General features: G+C 40.9%; 1 protein-coding gene across 3 annotated transcripts in view; it reads right to left on the bottom strand.

Annotated features, from left to right (window-relative positions):
* The window catches only part of PAPOLG (poly(A) polymerase gamma), a 28,995-nt gene extending 22,582 nt beyond the window's left edge, over window positions 1-6,413 (bottom strand). For all 3 annotated transcript variants that reach the window (XM_007075373.3, XM_015544850.2, XM_042981446.1), the window contains exons 1-3: window positions 6,175-6,413; window positions 2,931-3,092; window positions 1,387-1,453 (exon numbers count right to left, since the gene is read on the bottom strand). In XM_007075373.3, coding sequence (XP_007075435.2) covers window positions 1,387-1,453; window positions 2,931-3,092; window positions 6,175-6,191 — 246 coding nt within the window. In that variant the 5' untranslated portion in view covers window positions 6,192-6,413. The remainder of the gene's footprint in view (window positions 1-1,386; window positions 1,454-2,930; window positions 3,093-6,174) is intronic.
* Window positions 6,414-18,120: the final 11,707 nt, after the last annotated feature.

Raw genomic sequence — 18,120 nt, 5'->3', positions numbered from 1 at the left:
TAGTGAGTATTTGGTTTGCACATTTGTAACAATTATAGGCTGATTAGAAAGGGACAATGGATTCCTTTAACATTTATTTAATGCCTGAGTTCTGTCTTGAAGTTAGGCAGATGACCAAGACAGGTCTTTTTTCTTAAGGAGTTGATCACCTAGTAGCAGAAAAACAAAAGTGAATTTTTTTTTTGTTACTCATGACTAGCATTTCACCTGCTCAGAATTCAACTTATCTGAAAACCTCAACTACTGATAATCCTGCTGAGAGCTCAGAAACGAGTCAGATAGCTATCTGGCAGCAAAAATAAACAACATAAAGATCATTTATTTAAACTCAATGACTGAAGACTTAGCAGAGTCCCTCATGACCTTATTCAGAGTCTAAAAGAACCAATTTTGGAAATCAAAAAATTAAAAAAAAAATTTTAATTTATTTTTGAGAGTGCATGAGTCTAAAAGAACCAATTTTAAACATGTATCATAGGTACAGAAATAAATAAAACTTACAAAAGAAAGAATTCTGACAGGTGTTTATCTAATTTCTAAAATCAGGCAGAGTAAGGGGCAGAAAGAATTTAGAGAGACACACTGACTGCTGTGAGACATTAACTTTCAACTGATTATTGTTAAGGGAGAAATGGAAAAATTATAAAAACAAACAAAAAACTTAAAATACAACAGTCTGGACCACATAGTGAAGGGGAAAATGGTATCACCCAGTTGCACACACCCTATTTCAATTTAGTATACTCAGTAAAATAATATTCAGTGATTTTCAAATGAAAATTCAATTACATTCAAAATACTCTAAGAAAGTAAGAAAATGTAACTTATTTTAGAAGAAAAATAGTTAAGCTACCGGAAGGGAAAAAAAGTTGTATAATTACAAATTAGGATTTGCAAACTCTTATGTCTCAGGGGCCAGGCAGGTATGCAAATGGAGGGAAGTATACATAAGAAACACAAAATTGATTGATAAGTGACAAGTGCTGTGTCAGAGAGACCAGGCATTGGTGGGGGCCACGAGGCACTGGAAGGCAGGAGCCCAAATCCACTGAAGGCTCTTCCTGCTTTGCCCAAAGGCAGGTCCAATGTTGCCAGACCTGGTATTTCACAAGATGTCTGAAATCTGGCTTTTAAGCTAAAATCCCTTGATATTTACACTTTGGCCCACTATATATAATTCAAGCAAGAAATCTATGTAGATCTATAGCTAGACACTAGTGAAATTCTCACTTAGAGACTCAACTATCTAGACCAATTCATTACCAAGCAGAGCAAAAAGCCTAGTTTTAATATATTTCAGATTATTCTCAATTTCTACATCTTATTAACTAGGACTAAGGACCAGGACATAATGAACTATGAATTCAATGCAGTTTAGAGTCTTACCTTACTCTCACTGACATCAGAAATCCATTCTTTTACTAAATTGTTCAATTTACCAAGAACAACCAGCCTATAATAAAAAATAACATGCTTTAGATTAAAACTAAGAAAACCCAAAACAGTATTTAAAAAAGTAGTTAAACATATAGGCAGAACCTTTGTGTTGGTGCTAGAGTAAAAGCACATTATACATGGGCTAATGCTGTCGCATCTGTTGGTACATGGCACATCTCTTTGGCATTCTTAGGTCCCTAAGAGTTCCAAAGAAATGACAAATGTGATGACAGTATTTTGGTCTTTGAGCTATTTTCAAAATTCAAAAAGCCTAATAAAAAATCAAAATTACCTTCAATAAGTCTGCAGAGGCCAACTGAATTGTCAACTTTCTTGGCCTTACTATGGAATAAAATCAATTCAACGTGGTGATAGAGGTTAGCATTGTCTCACTGACAGTCATAGGTCTTTGGATAATTAAAATGAGTAAATTAAATACTGTCTAATTTTTATGAAATAATATTACTTAATAAAAGCAATTTGATATTAAACCAGACTTTCAACCAACAGCATATCCAAATCCACATTAAAAAAAAAAAAAAAAAAAAAAAGAGGTTGGGGAAGAGTAGAGTTTAGGCATCTCAAAGATGACATGAAAAACGGAATTCCTGAGATGTCCAAACGTGCTTCTCCCTCAGCCTTCTCCAGGTAATGGAATTCCATCCTTTGAGGTGCTAACATCCAAACCCTTGACATCATCCTTAACCTCTCTCTCTCACATACACATTCCAGTCATTAAACAACCCTACCTTTAAAATATATCCAGAACTCTACTACTTATCACTTCCACTACCATCGCCCTAGTTCAACTCACCGTCCTTTCCTCCCTGGGTTCTTGTAATAGCCTTCTAACTCGTTTCCCCATTTCTTCCCTTGATCCCTCTTCAGGCTATTCTCAATGTAGCAGCCAGACTGACTGTCTTAAGGCCTGAGTAAATCATGTCCATTTTCTGCTCAAAAACGTAATGGCTTCCTATTTCACTCAGAGTTAAAGCCAAAACTTTTATAATGGCTTATAAGGTCCTAAGTGACCTAGCTCTCCAAGCTCCTTCCCACCTCATATTCTTTAAGACCATATTCCCCTGTTTTGGACACTTTGGTTACCTTACTATATACTCCTTAAATATACCAGGTACACTCCCACCTGAAAACTTCTGCCTAGAATGCTCTTCCCTCAAATATCTACATAGTTCCCTCCCTCTCAAATTTTTCCTCAAATGTTAATGAGGCTTTCCTGACAACTCTACTTCCAGCTTCATTTTTCTCAGCAGCACTTCTTATGTGTAACATTGTATTTATTGTACTTATTTGGCTAATTGTCTTTTCCCCTAACCACCTAAAAAGAGAAGCTCTAGGAGGGCCAAAATTTCTCTCCATTTGGTCATTTTTGTATCCCTAGGCAGGATAATGGTAAGTACCTGATATATATTTGCAGAATTAATGATTAAATATTGAATGTGCTATTAAATATTTTGCATTTTTATATCACATACCTGTGGTTCAGTTCTTCTTCATCTTCAAACACTCCAAATGGTTTCATGGCATCAATCAATTTCTGTGTGTAAATATGATCAATTTCTTTTGGACATGCCAAACTAATTGGAGAAGTGATTCCATAATGCTTTTGTTGACGCTGGCTGTCCAGCATGGTGTTTCTGTTCAAGAAAAATGAAACAGCAGAAAAAATTTAAAGTATCATATCATACTGATACATGGATCTCTCAATCCACTCATTAATTTAGCTACCTTAAAAGTTTACTTAGTACTAACAGTTGGGGCAGGCACTTTTTTTTTTTTTTAAGGGAAAAAAGGGTATTTTGTGTTTATTTTGATGAAGGGCTATTCATACTGCCTCCAGCTTTCATGGTTAGGATGTCTTTTCAAGCCAAAAGCAGCATGTATTGGCATCAGGACAACTGTGCCAGCACCACTTAGCTCAAAGGCAAAGAGCCTGAATGGGAGCTGGGCCAGGGCCACCTCCACTACACCCTGCGGACTTAAGTCAAGTACCATCTATATTCAATCTTTGAAGAGCAGTCAGCCACTTGAAAAGAAAGCTCTGAGTGAGAACAATGTCCCCCCCCCCCCAAGAAAGAAACAAAACATCACATTAGAAGGTAGGTCCTTGTGACTCGCTTTTAAAAAGAAATCACAACTAGGATTTGTCCTTGAGAAACCTACATTAACATCCTTTGCTCAAATCAGAATTTATAGTCCTAACATTGACTCTGGTTAATTGTTCTCTTTATTTAGATTGGTACCTAGTCCATTGTCACACTAAATAATTATCAAATTCTTTATACTTTTATAGATACAATATAAGCTAGCCTCCAAAAGATCCTAACAGGGAATTATAGTTTTGAATAAAGTACAGCTCAATTTCTGATTTTGTATTTACACAGGCCAATAATTTCAAAATAAATTTTGGGACCACCATGGGTTGGTATAACTTTTTATTCTGCTAAGAAAGTAAAGTAAAAATAATAAACATACACGATAACCAAGTAACCCTACCATCTATCTTTACCATTCAACAGTAAGGACCATCAACAACAGTTAAGAATGTAATCTCAAAATATAAAAGAACAGTCTTTTAAATAATACATCAGCCCTGTAAACAATAACACACCAAAATACAGTAGTGATTGTTTTGAATTTTAACTGGTCAAAACAGTGTCTTATTCACTAAGTTCATACAGTAAGGCATGCTCCTTGGGTAAAGATTTGATTAGGTAGGGAGGGAGAAGCAAATGAAAGATACAATAGCCTATGTATCTTCTGAAATGATTAAGAGACACAAAAGGGAAACATCAGTATTAGTGACTTTAATTTCTTTCTGGTATCAATTTTCCTGTTGAACAAACAAAATTTGTTTATAAGTGTATGGTAAATGGATGGGACAGAGTATATATGATCAATTAATCTCAACAATAACTGTAAGAGGTAGGTAGTGAATAAGTGCCATCTTACAGATAGGTACCCAAGATCCAAGGGATACGAAGAGCCAGAATCTGAACTCCAAAACCCAAGATCTTTCCACCACTCCATTCTCCCTTCAACAAGTACTTCAGTTCCGATACTATGATCCTGGGTCCCACTTTCTCATCTGTATGCTGAAAAAGTTAGCTAAGAACATGCCTACCCAGCACTAAAATTCTAAATCTATGATTCTGAAACTCCCTCATCTAGAGGGGGGGGAAGAAAAAGCAAGCAAAGGAATTCCACATTCCCTTCAACGCATCAATTTCACTTATAAGTAAACATTCTAGAGAAATTCTAGTACAAGTGTACAAGGAAACATGTACAAGAATGTTTACTGCCACACTGTACTATTAAGAACTTAAAAACATGGGGTGCCTGGGTGGCTCAATTGGTTGGGCATCTGACTTGGACTTTGGCTCAGGTCATGATCTCACATTTTGTGAGTTTGAGCCCCACATCAGGCTCACAATCCTCTGTCTCTCTCTCTCTGCCCCTTGTCCGCTTGCGCACTCTCTCTCTCAAAAATACATTTAAAAACATTAACAAAAAAAAAAGATTCTCTCTCAGCCCCTCTTCCCTGCTTGTGTGAGCACTCTCTCTAAATAAAGTTAAAAAAAAACTTCAAAACAACCTGAAATAGTCAAAACAGGAAAAAAAAAAACCAAACCCTAAACTAAGGTGTATCACTACAATGGAATACAATATAGTACTTATTATGAATTCATCAGAGTTGAAAATATTAACAGGGACAAAGTTCAAAGATACTAACTATGTTGCACTTAAAGAAGATGCAGAATGACAAGTGTGACACCAGTTATACAAAGCTTAAAAACAAGTAAAACAATGCCAGTTATTATGGACATGTACATATGTTGTAAGAGCATTTTTAAAAATGCAGCAATAAACATCAAATTCAGGACTGTGGGGTACTATGGGGAGGGAGGTGAATGGAACCAGAGGAGGTAGGAGAATCCTTCAAACACATCTGTAATAGTTGATTTCTTCTAAATAAAGGTATTTATGTACACACATACACACACTCTCCACACATACAGAATGTTATGCTTTGAGAGAGATGGATGGTGACTACACAAATGATGCTTATGTTATTCTCTGCATTTTTCTGCTTAAATTACTTCCTAATAAACCAAAATGTTAGAAGCCACAACAAAATCTTGCCAAGCACGGAAACCGTTGTGACTTATCAAAGTGTGAGCAGGAGGTCCAGACTGGTAGATATACTATGGGTAGGTGGGGGAGGCCGGGGGAGAGCGAAAAGATCATAGTCTTTATTAAAAAGAAACCCATGGGCTAGGATAGGTCATTCACTCCTGAAGACCAGGAGACAGCCGGTCGGGAGGGAGGAGGGGGAGGTAGGGGGATGGTATTTGCGCCAATGCAGACAGGAGCAGAGACAGGCTCAGACAGCGCTGGGGGCAGGACAGTGACCGACAATTTCTCCCCACGGACACCCGCGCCTCTCCGGCTGCTCATTTGCCTGGGGGCATCCTCGCAGGCGGGACAGGCGAGAGCAGATGGGGGCTCCAAGAGTCCCCCAGTCTGTTCAGGGGTGGCCAGGTGAGCCGCCCGGTGTAGGGGAGGTGCCCTTGCCGACCGGCCAGGAGCGGGGAAGGAGACCACTCCGGCGAGCTATGGGCAGGGTGCGAGGGGCAGGGAACGGAAACGGGGTCCCGGCCGACCACCCCAAACCACCCCTCTCCGCTTCGCCCCCAACCGCCGCCCCCCATCACTTACGCAGACATCTCTTTCATCGCTTCCTGCGTCTCCCTCACCGCCGAGTATCTTTCGCTCTGGAGTCAAGTTCTTGCTCTTTCCTTCTCCTCCTGTCCACTTTCCTCCGGTTGCTTGTAGCTCGCTTGCTCACTCACTTTCTCACTTACTACGGCCGAGGCATCCAACCGAGTAGTGAAAACACCACAAAACCGGCTCTATTTATGACAATACAGCGCGGCCGACGCCAATATGGCGCCGCTTCCCAGCCTGCCTCTCGCCCGCTGCGGCCCCGCCCCCGGAGGCCTGGACCCGCCTTCGACCCCGCCCCCTCCTCCTTTGGGTCCCCGGAGGCTCGAGTGGTCCCGCCCACAGGGGGCGCCGGCTCTGGCCTCAAATGCCGGTCGGAAGGAGTGTTTTGTCCCCTCCTTTGTCCGTGGGACTGTCAATCTAGGCAAACCGCTTGGAAGGTAATTTGGACCATATTTTCCTTGTTTCACCAATGAAAGACTATAACATATTTTTTAAAAGATCACAACCTTGCCTAGCAAATACAATTTTAACTCTTCTGTTATCCTACATCTTTAATTAGTCAGAGTTCTACGTGATCAATCCACTCGTGGAGATTTTGTCGTGAGAGGGTCACACCGAGGAACGTGTGACTTTACAATTAAACCAGTGGAAAGCAAGCTTGTAAATTGGAGGCTAACCTGTTCACTTCACCTCTACCTCCCTTGATTCATGACATTCTGTCAGTTAAGTGAGAATCGCTAGCAGTTTGCAATGGAAGGATAAATCCAAGAAATAATTTAATACACTAAACCATTACAAGGAAAAGGATGTCAGGAAGCTGCTTTTTCTCGGAATGTGACTCAGAGTCCCAGGAAATAGAGGCGATTACTTATAAAATTATCCATTCATTCTTTCAAAAATATTTACTGAAAACCAAGTGCTGTTAGGTACCAGTGGCTTAATGGTGCATAAAACCGGATGTATTCTTTAACCTTATGAAATTCAGAGTTTAGTGAGGAAACAATAAAATGTAAGTGATGTTCTTCTGTCGTAGAACTAAAGCACCTACTGTGTGTCAGGCACTAGAGATATTTAACTCCTGCCCTTCACAGTCTTGTGGAGGAGGACAAACATACACAGAGATCATGGAAATACAGATAGGGATTTAGGGAGGCCTAAGAGGCCACCTAAAGTTAGGGGAGATGTTGGAAAGTGGCTTCCTAGAAGAGAGGATGCTGCCTGAATTAGCAAGGTTTGGTAGTCGGGATTGGGTACAGGTGGTGGAGAGAAGAGGCAAAACCTATTCCATGCAGCATAGAGTAGTAGGTAGTGTGGGCTTCAGTGCAAGGGAGGCCCAAATTTGAGTTCCAGTTTTGCTACATACTCAGGAAAATTAACCTTAAAAAGCCCTGTCTTCATTTGTAAAATGAAGATAGTAAGATTGTGAGAGAATTAAATGAGTACAGTATGTGTAGCCATATGGATCTCAGTCTAAAAGTTCAGACATGCAAGAAATATCACTTTATTTTCTAAAACTGAATTTTTGACCCTGAATCCCTCATTCTTCTGAGCTGGCAGACAAAGACAATCTTGGTCACCCTAGACCTTCCCTTCCCCAATTCTTGAGATGGTGCCAATGTATTAGAGGAGGTAGGACAGATTGTGCACATCTGGTCCTCGGCGCGGGTAAGTCTACTTTCCTGGCCTCATGGCACTTGGGACTGGAGAGTCTCTGATGCCTCCAGGTCTTGTCCAGGGCTCATTGTAAGGGTCTTTTTTTTTTTTTTTAAGCTAAAACTTTCTAATTACAAAAGTAACCTATGCTTATAAAGAAAGAGTGGAAATATGTCCTTCCCTTCCATTCCCAACTCCATTTTATTCCCCAGGGAGCCTTTGTAACAGGTGGATATCTATCCTTTCAGATAGGTATGTTTTCAATATATCCCAAGCTATGTATAAATATGTACCAGAAGTTTGCTTTTGTTATTTTTAAATTTTGAGAAAAAGGGATACTGTACATGTTGTTCTGCTTCTTAATTTTTTTTAGCCTAAAAGTCATGCACATCTTTCCATGTCAGTAAATGTTATGATGTGTGCCCCTAAAGTTTCATATGTTGGAGTCCCAACTCCCAGTACCTCAGAATGTGACTGTACCTGGAGACAGGGTCTTTACAGAGAGAATTAAATTAATTTTTTTGTTTTTATTTATTGATTTATTTTAAGAGAGAGAGAGAGAATGTGTGCACGAGCTGGGGAGGGACAGAGAGAGAGGGACAGAGAGAGAATCCCAAGCAGGCTCTGTGCTGACAGTGTGGGTCAACATGCTGACATGGGGCTCAAATTCACAGAACCATGAGATCATGGCCTAAGCCGAAATCAAGAGTTGGACACTCAACTGACTGAGCCACCCAGGCTCCCCAAGATAATTAAGTTTAAATGAAGTTATTAGTGTGGCCTCTACTCCAAGATGACAGGTGTTCTTGTAAGAAGAGGAAATTTGGACACAGCTGGGTACACAGGGAAGGCCATGTGAAGGCACTAGGAGAAGACGGCCACCTATAAGCCAAGGAGAGAGGCCTCAAAAGAAACCAGCCATGCACACACCGTGTCTCAGTCTTGTGGCCTCCAGAACTGTGACAAAATACATTTCTGTTGTTTGAGCCACCCACCCAGTCAGTGGTACTTTGTCAGGAAGCTCTAGCAAACCAGAACAGTAAATGTGCACCTACTTTGTCCTTTTTAACAGTAACATGGTGTTCTTTGTCATAGATAATATACATTGTCGAAATATACTTAACCATTTCCTATTGTCTCATATTTGTTTATATTATCAATATGCTATAATAAATATCTTTATAATACATCCTCTATCCTTCTGTCACTAGTTATTGAATTGATTCTTTTTTTTAAGTTTTTAAAAAAATGCTTATTTATTTTTGAGGAGGGGGGTGGACAGAAGGTCCGAAGCAGGCTCTGTGCTGATAAGCAGAGAGCCCGATGTGGGGCTCGAACTCACCAACCGTGAGATCATGACCTGAGCCAAAGTTAGATTACTTAACTGGTTGACTGAGCCACCCACGCACCCCTGGATTATTTTTTTTGCAAGTTTATTTATTTATTTTGAGAGAGACAGAGCGAGTGGGGGTGGGGGACAGAGAGAGGGAGAGAGACAGAATCTCACAAAGGATCCTTGCTGCCAGTGCAGAGTCCGACTCGGGGCTCGAACTCACAAAACTGAGAGATCATGACCAGAGCTGAAACGAAGAGTCAGACGCTTAACCAGCTAAGCCACCCAGGTGTCCCATGAATCGATTCTTAGTGATGAGATTACTATGTAAAAGGGTATGTATATTTTAAAATAATATTTATTTTTTTAAAATTTATTTATTTTTGAGAGACAGAGAGAGGCAGAGCATGAGCAGGGGAAGGAGAGAGAGAGAGAGAGAGACAGACAGACAGACAGAATCTGAAGCAGGCTCCACACTCTGACCTCTTTGTTAGCACAGAGCCCGACACGGGGCTCAAATTCACGAACTGCAAAACCATGACCTGAACTGAAATTGGACGCTCAACTGACTGAGCCACCCAGGCACCTCTAAAATGATATTTATATATTCCAAATTGTTCTCTAAGAAGGTTATAACAATTTAACTACTACCAACAATATGTATAGAATGGTCTGTTTCCTCGAACCCTCACAAATGCTAGATATTAAAAATACTTTTTATACTTATTGTGAATATTATAAACGTACGTAAAAGTAGAGTAGTATAATAAACACCATATGCTTATCACATTGATTAAACAATTATTTTAGTATTTTGTCATGTTTCACCTATTTTTGAAGAAATTTAAAGTAAATACAGATATCATGACATTTCATTCCTAAATTTTGATATGTATATATAAATAGGAACACTTTTCTACATAACCACAATAATACCAACACACCCAAGTTCCCCCCTCTTGTCCCCCAAATGTCTTTTGCAGCAAGTTTGTTCATATAAGGATCCAGTTAAGAGCCATGATTGTGTTTGGTTGTTGGGTCTCTGAAGTGTATTTAGATTTAGAAGAGACACACCCTTTCTTATCCCTTCTCATCTCCTCCTCACCTCCCACCCCCAGCTTTTTATTTTTCCAATGACATTGATCCAGAAAGACCAGGATAGTTGTTTCCTAGAATGTACCAATATCTGGATTTTTCTGACTGGTCCCTTGTGGTGTAATTTAACAGTAAGCCCCATATTTTCTATTATTGGAAGCTAGATCTAAAGGCTTGATTAGATTCAGGCTAAACACTGCATCACACCAGGAGTCACATTATGAAGCTCTGGTTATCCTATCATTGGTGATACCAAGATACTAAGGGTTTATGTAGTGACAGTCATCTTGGAACAAACTAGTAATCTGTGGGGTGATAACTTTGGCACTAGGTGGATATCCAGCCCTCCATCAACCAGTCACCTGATGGTTTCAGCATCTGTTGATCCTCTTGGCTTAATTATTTCCTTAGGGGTTGCAAATTGTGATTTCCAATTCTGTCTACATTTATAGCTGGCATTTTTATAGAAAGAAGAGCTTTTTTTCTCATTAACTAGGGCTGATAGTTATCCTGCAATATGATTCCTACTGCAAAGAAAAAAATATTCCTTTTCCTTCCAGAGTTAAGAACTTGGTATAATGGCCCATTCAAAGAAATTCTTATTTATTTGATTGCTTATTTTATTCCTCTTTTTTTTTTTTTAGTATCACATGGATTCATTTTTCTAATGTAGTCAGCATGTTTCAATCAATTACAGTTATGGTTCTTTTGATGCTAAAATTATCCCAGCTTTGGCCAGTGGGTTCCTCCGTCAAGCTGGTTCCTCTGCTAGTATTAAAAAAAATTTTTTAAATCAATATGATAGGTTGGAAAGTGGTATTTTTTTTGTGGTTTTAATTTACATGTCTCTGATCAGTGGTATTTCACCAGCCATTTATATTTCCTACTCTGTGGATTCATGTTTTGTCTACTTTCCTTGTGGTATAACTGTATTTACACCAATTATCAAGACTCACCCCTACAAATGAAATGTTTTCGGTGCTTACTGCCAGTCTCTTCCAGCTACAACTTCCCTATCCTTGAGTTTTTCCTTATGATCATCTCTCGCTCTAGAAGAGTCTTGAAATAGGTTATTTAGAAGGGGGGTACATTTTCCTACTTCTGGCATATTTGAAAATGCCCTCTTACTAAATCATAACATTCCCTTCAAAGCTTGGTAGATGGTGCTTTATTGTTACCTGGTGAATCTTAAACACTTGTACAATTCTTATTTTTGAAGTTTAAAAATTCTGTCCAAATAGGCCTTTGTATGACGGTCTTTTCCCTAAAATGTGTCTAGAACATAGTAAACATTAAACATTTTTTTCCTGAGTACTTTTTAAAAGATTAGGTTAAGTCCCCCCCCCTTTTTTTTTAACTTTGAAAATTCCTTGTGTTCCGTCAATCAGCTCTTTTTTGTTTGTTTGTTCAGGTAAACAGAAATGCAACTTGGGAGAGTTTAAAATGTTCATGCAAGTAATTCAGGGGAAAAATCTTTAAAAATTATTATTTTAGCTTTTTTTTTTTTTTTCCTTTTTTTTTTTCAACGTTTTTTTTTTTTTAATTTTTTTTGGGACAGAGAGAGACAGAGCATGAACGGGGGAGGGGCAGAGAGAGAGGGAGACACAGAATCGGAAACAGGCTCCAGGCTCCGAGCCATCAGCCCAGAGCCTGACGCGGGGCTCGAACTCACGGACCGCGAGATCGTGACCTGGCTGAAGTCGGACGCTTAACCGACTGCGCCACCCAGGCGCCCCTATTTTAGCTTTTTAAACATCTACTGGGCTGTTTACTTGTCTGTAGAACAAGTAGGGCATATCTGTCTTGCTCACCAGCTCAGTCTCAGAACTTCATAAACATAAATATTTGTTGCAGGAATTAATTTCAAATATTATTCTCCCTTATGTCTTTCTTCATCTCATTATCTCTCCATCTTTTTGCCCCAAGTGGTAGACAATCTCCACTTTGCCTTCAACTTAATATTCTGATGTGTCTGAATGTTATACAAGTATTCTATTGGAACCTTTTCATCTCTGAACAACCTTTTCTAGCTCAAAGCATTTCCTTTATCTGGCAGATTGTTGTAGCATAGGATTGTTTATACTGGTCATTTGCAGGTTATAACTAACACTTTTTAAAGTATGAATAGGGGCGCCTAAGTGGCTCATTTGGTTACATGTCCAACTCTTGGTTTTGGCTCAGGTCATGATCTCACGGTTCATGAGTTCAAGCCCTGTGTTGGGCTCTGCACTGATAACATCAAGCCTACTTAGGATTTTCCCTCTCCCTCTCTCTGCCTTCCCCCACTTGTGCTGTCCCTGTCTCTCTCAAAATAAATAAATACACTTTAAAAAAAAATAAATAATAAAGTATGAATAGAAGAGTATGGTGCTTCAGGTAGGATCATCCCAAAATGACCTTGGAAGATGACACTGGGGTTGCCCACATAGTGTGCCAGAAGGGACTAGGGTCTCTCCTTCTACCAGCAGAAACAGCTGTGCCCACACTTAGCTTCCTGGGATGGGTTTCTACCCCTTGCATAAGGGGCTGCAACTTCTTTTTTTTTTTATGTTTATTTATTTTTGAGAGGGAGAGAGAGAGAAAGAGAGAGAGAGAGAGAGAGTGCGCAAGGGGGAGGGCAGAGAGAAACGGAGACACAGAATCTGAAGCAGGCTCCAGGCTCTGAGGCGTCAGCATAGAGCCTGATGTGGGGCTTGAACTCATGAACTTCGAGATCATGACCTGAAATGAAGTCGGACGCTTAATGACTAACCACATAGGTGCCCCAGGGCTGAACTTCTTAAGATCACCAGGTATTGGGCAGCTGGCACCTAACTTCAGTTACCCTGGCTCTAAATAATTTCTTTGAGAAACATTCTGATGAGGCTGCTTCCTCACAAGTTTACTCTAAGAAGATCTAATCTGGGGGGACATATTCCTCCACTGGAACACACACAGGACCCAGCCATAGCACCCCTGTCTCTTGGATGTTTGGAAGATCCTAGACTATGCCGTCTTCTCTTTCTGACCCCTGGCTTGTAATTTCCCCCATTAAAGACTGTTCCTTAACTCAAGCTGAAAGACCATATGGAATTCATCCTAAACCCTGTTGCTCGATAGGTAATGACCATGCAGGGACTCCCTACCTATTTGAACAACTAAAATAAAATATGTGGTTGAATCTGCTCTCAATAGATTCAGGTTCGGTGCTGCTCAGTTGATTTTGAACAAATAGGAGTTGGATGTTGTCAGAAATTGATATGGGTCCTGTTACAGACTGCGTGTTTGATGCCACTTGCCACCCTGCCCCCAAATACATAAACTGACACTCTAATCCCCAATGTGCTGGTATCTGGAGATGGAGCCTTCAGGAGATAATAGGTCGTGAGAGTGGAGTCTTCATGATGAGATTAGTGCCCTTATAAGAAGAGACAGGAAAGTTCTTGCTTCTCTCTTTTTGGTCCCTGCCATGGGAGGATACAGTGAGAAGATAGCCACCAGGAAGATGGGCTCTTACCAGACGCCGAATCTACTGGCATTTTGATCTTGGACTTTTCAGCTTCCAGAATTGTGAGAAATAAATTTCTGTGTTTTAAGCCACCCCGTCTATGGTCTTGTTGTAGCAGGCCAAACTAAGACAGGTCCCAACCAAATTTTTAATAGTAGGATAGCAGATCCAGATAAATAAAGAGGAAAAGAAGCTGGCAGCAATGACATTTCAGAAATGTAGCAATAGTTTATCATAGAACTGTGTGGGGCGGGGAGCAGAGTGGAATGGGGGAGGTAGTTCTGGTGAAGCCACACCTCTATCATTGTGGGCAGGTTCTCTAGGAAAGGGACCTTGCTTTTTAAGGTTTTATGCTTGGATGACTAATTGGGGCCCCATTGGGGCCTCAGCACATCACTGAGGGTGTCTCAGAAGGAGGAGCACCCAAGCATTACAGTTTCTACTGGGCGCCTCAAACAGCTTTGCTTTCAGCCTTCTGCCACAGAGTGGCCTCTACCGCTCCATGTTAGGGGTGACAGAGGGCATCTTCTAGCATCTTCTGCTTATGCCCATAATATGTTGTCTCGTTGCAGAAGAAACATTGCTTTCTGTGGTTTGACTTTGTTACCCCATTTATTCAGCACTGAGTTTTAGTAGTTCTCAGTTTTTCTAATGTGAAATCTCTATTGCTGATGCAGATATTTTGTTTGTACAGTTTATTGCTTTTTAATGTTTATTTATTTTTGGGAGGCAGAGAGAGTGGGAGAGGGGAGGAGAGAGAGGGAGACACAGAGTCCGAATCAGGCTCCAGGCTCCGAGCTGTCGGCACAGAGCCCGATGCGGGGCTTGAACTCATGAAAGGTGGGATCATGAACGGGGCCGAAGTTGGACGTTCAACCGACTGAGCCACCCAGGAGCCCCTATTGTTGTTGTTTTTTTTTTTAATATGAATTTGGTGCAAAGAAGGGACAAAGCAGACGCCTATTCATTTTTCTTATCTAGAATAATATATAAAGTACTGGATATGCTTTAAGCAATTCAAGAGACCATTGGTTAGATGAATTTGTCGCCAAGATCAATTCTAATTCCAAGTATCTGGATTTTCATGGTTTATGTTTGTGGGGTGAGGCCCCCTGTGTCTCTGATTATTTCTTGCATTAAAAAACCTGCTAGCTTCATTGGAAGAGACTGCTCTGTGGGCTTAGATGCGTCAAACCAAGCAAGGTAGCAATCAACAGCTTTCCTGGGAGGCATCTTAACTGCCTGAAGTTAGAGACCTCAACACCCCCTCCCAACTGTTTCTTCTCTACACTTTCGGAAGGGCAGAAAAAGTCTTTACACCAATTTAAAAACTTTTTCCCAGAGCTCGGAGGCTTAACATATAAACTCAGTGGACAGAGCAGGTGGGTTTCCCACTTCCCTCCAAATTGAGGGCAAGATTAATTACGGTACTCACCTGTTTCTGAACCGGGCCGGTAATGGATCCTGGCTGTGCGTTTCCCGAAGCAGCTCTTAGCCACAGTTCTCTGCGGACTCCGCGGCTTTGATCAGCCCATTCCCTCTCAGCAGGCTAACACGGTAGCCACAGGACACAAGTGCTTAGTTTACAATCATGTTAATTTTGCTTTTTGTTTGTCTTTAGCAGTTGGAGATTAATGAGTAAAAAGGGTGTTTAAATTTTCAACCAGCCTTCTTTTAATCACTTGGCCGCATTGTTGCTGGCAGTTTTATTACTTTGATTTCCTGAATCAGTCAGGTGTACAGTTTCCTTGTCCAATGATGGGAAAGACAGTACTACCAGGAAGAGCTGCTGCTGCTCTGGATTCCACAAAAGACTATTGTGAAAATTCTTTATGATCTTTGTCATTATTTGTCATAGCATTTTCAATAAATCAGGGACATTTCCAAAATATTTTACAAAGGATGTTGCTATGCTCATTTTTCAGCTACGGAATCAAATTAGTCTTTATCTATTGGGATGGTGAAAATTAATAATGAATTCAGATTTTGGAGTAAATTTTTTTTGAGAGAAGGGGGTGGGGGGGGAGAGAGAGAGAGAGAGAGAAAGAGAATATCTTTTTAAAAAAATTTTTTTTAATGTTTATTTACTTTTGAGACAGAGAGAGACAGAGCATGAACGGGGGAGGGTCAGAGAGAGGGAGACACAGAATCTGAAACAGGCTCCAGGCTCTGAGCTGTCAGCACAGAGGCTGACACGGGGCTCAAACTCACGGACCGCGAGATCATGACCTGAGCCAAAGTCGGCCGCTTAACTGACTGAGCCACCCAGGCGCCCCAAAGGGAGAATATCTTAAGCAGTCTCCATGCCTGTTTCGAAGCCCCATATGGGACTCAATGCACGGCTCAATACGGGGCTCGATGCAGGGCTTGATCTCCCAACCGACAGTGAAATCATGACCAACTGTGAGATCATGACCTGAGTTGAAATCAAGAGTTGGACACTTCACCAACTGAGCCACCCAGTCTCCCCTGGAGTAAATTCTTTAGATGAGGTAGTCGCTACTCCAACTCCAAATCCTCCAGTTTTCTGAACTGAGGAAAGCAGCCTCCATTCCACTGCAGGTTTTCTTCAAAGTGTGCTTCTGGTATGTATATAAACAAGCGAGGCCTTGATGATTCTGTCTCAAAGAGGCTTCATATCAAAGAAATCCCCCTCAGGTCTAATACATTGAAATGCAGATTTGTACACACAGTGCCACTGAGTATGCATTGTTCCTGGCAGTAAGGGACAAGCTTTACTTAAACATAGTGATGACTTTTCCTGCTTGTTTGCTTGCTTGCTCTCTCTCCCTCCCTTTTTCTCTTTCTCTCTCTCTCCCTCCCTTCCTCTCTCTCTTTTCAATATATTTTATTTTTAAGTAATCTCTACACCCAAAATGGGGCTCAAACTCACAACCCTGAGATCAAGGGTCACAGGCTCCACTGACTGAGCTAGCCAGACGCCCCATAGTTATGATCTTTCCAAAGTGCAAACCTGATCGTGACACTTCTTGGCTTAGTATCTTTTAATCTTCCCTTTCCTCTGGGTCATGTGCTGACAAGTTTACAGACACATCTTTCCACTGTGAGTTCCTTCTTTTTTCATGCGACCAGCTTCTAACACAGTCCTGGTCTGGAGAAGGCCCTCACTAAGAAGATCCTTGGAACTGAGGAAAGAATTTCATCTTGGCACATTGTCATGAAAATGCACTCAGGGGTCTGTCCAGCTGTCCCAAGTACATAATAACATTCCTTGGGACCTCTGGCTGGGGTAACATTTGATACCCATTTCTTAAGCCCACTGGGTTCCCTCCAAAACTCTAGGGAAGATATCTGAGAAATGAGTCTTAAGAGTGATCTTGTGGGACCCCAGTATGTGGCTGTGCATGAAGGACAATGAAGATGGGCACCATACTACTGGGGGTAGCGGTAAGAAAGGAGGTGTGGGACCTAAAATAGACAGGCCAAAGGTGGGTGATGGTACAGATGACTGTGTAGGTTGGCTGTGGAGATGTTGCTGTGGCAGGTTGTATCTTCTAAAGATGGCTTTGCTGACATACATCTGCTCCACATGTTCTCCTTACAGTGTGACTTAACACTCCTCCACTGGGAGATGGGCCTATGTTCCTAACCCTTGAAACTGAGCGGGCTTTTGTAACTACCTGACCAATAGTATGGTAGAATGATTCTATGTGACTTCTAAGGCCAGGTCATAATAGGCAATATAGTTTCCTTCTGCTTCTGCCTCGGGACACATGCCTCTGGAACCCTGAGCTGATACAAAAAATCCTACCACCCTGAAGCTGTCTTGCCAGAGATGACAACAGAGTCAGAGGGGGATGTTTGATGAGACCCCCATGTTCCAGTAGCCAGCTGTTGGAGTCCCCCCAGCCCAGGCACTAGGGATGTGAATAAGGCCTTTGAAATAACTCCAGTCCCAACCAATCTGATTTGTAACCCATAAGAGACCTTGAGCAGAGCTGGGCCTGCTGAGCTGCTCTGGAATTCTTGACACATGGACACCATGAGAGAGAAAAATTATTATTGTTCTAAGTCATTAAGTTATGGTGATTTGTTACATAACCATAGTGTCTGGAAAAGGGAGTCTGAAACAGTTACCAAAATTAAGCATAACCTAGGCATAAATTACCCTAAGTTATATTTGAGATTTTCTTTTTAACGATTTGGGGGTAACTGCAATTTAGTCTTAAAAGACAAGAACCCAGAAAAGACCATAGCCAGTGGGTATGACTATGGATGACTATGTCAGGTTTATTCCAGAAATGCAAGGTTGGTTTAACATTAAAAAGTTAATAAATGTAATTAAATATATTTACAGGATAAAGGCAGAATATTCTCAGTGTAAGAAAGAAAGAAAAGGTTTTTGGTA

Source organism: Panthera tigris, chromosome A3, assembly GCF_018350195.1.
Source record: "Panthera tigris isolate Pti1 chromosome A3, P.tigris_Pti1_mat1.1, whole genome shotgun sequence".
In the NCBI taxonomy this organism is placed as follows: domain Eukaryota; kingdom Metazoa; phylum Chordata; class Mammalia; order Carnivora; family Felidae; genus Panthera; species Panthera tigris.
The sequence above is the reverse complement of the archived record's forward strand: the minus strand, read 5'-3'. Positions and strand labels throughout refer to the sequence as shown.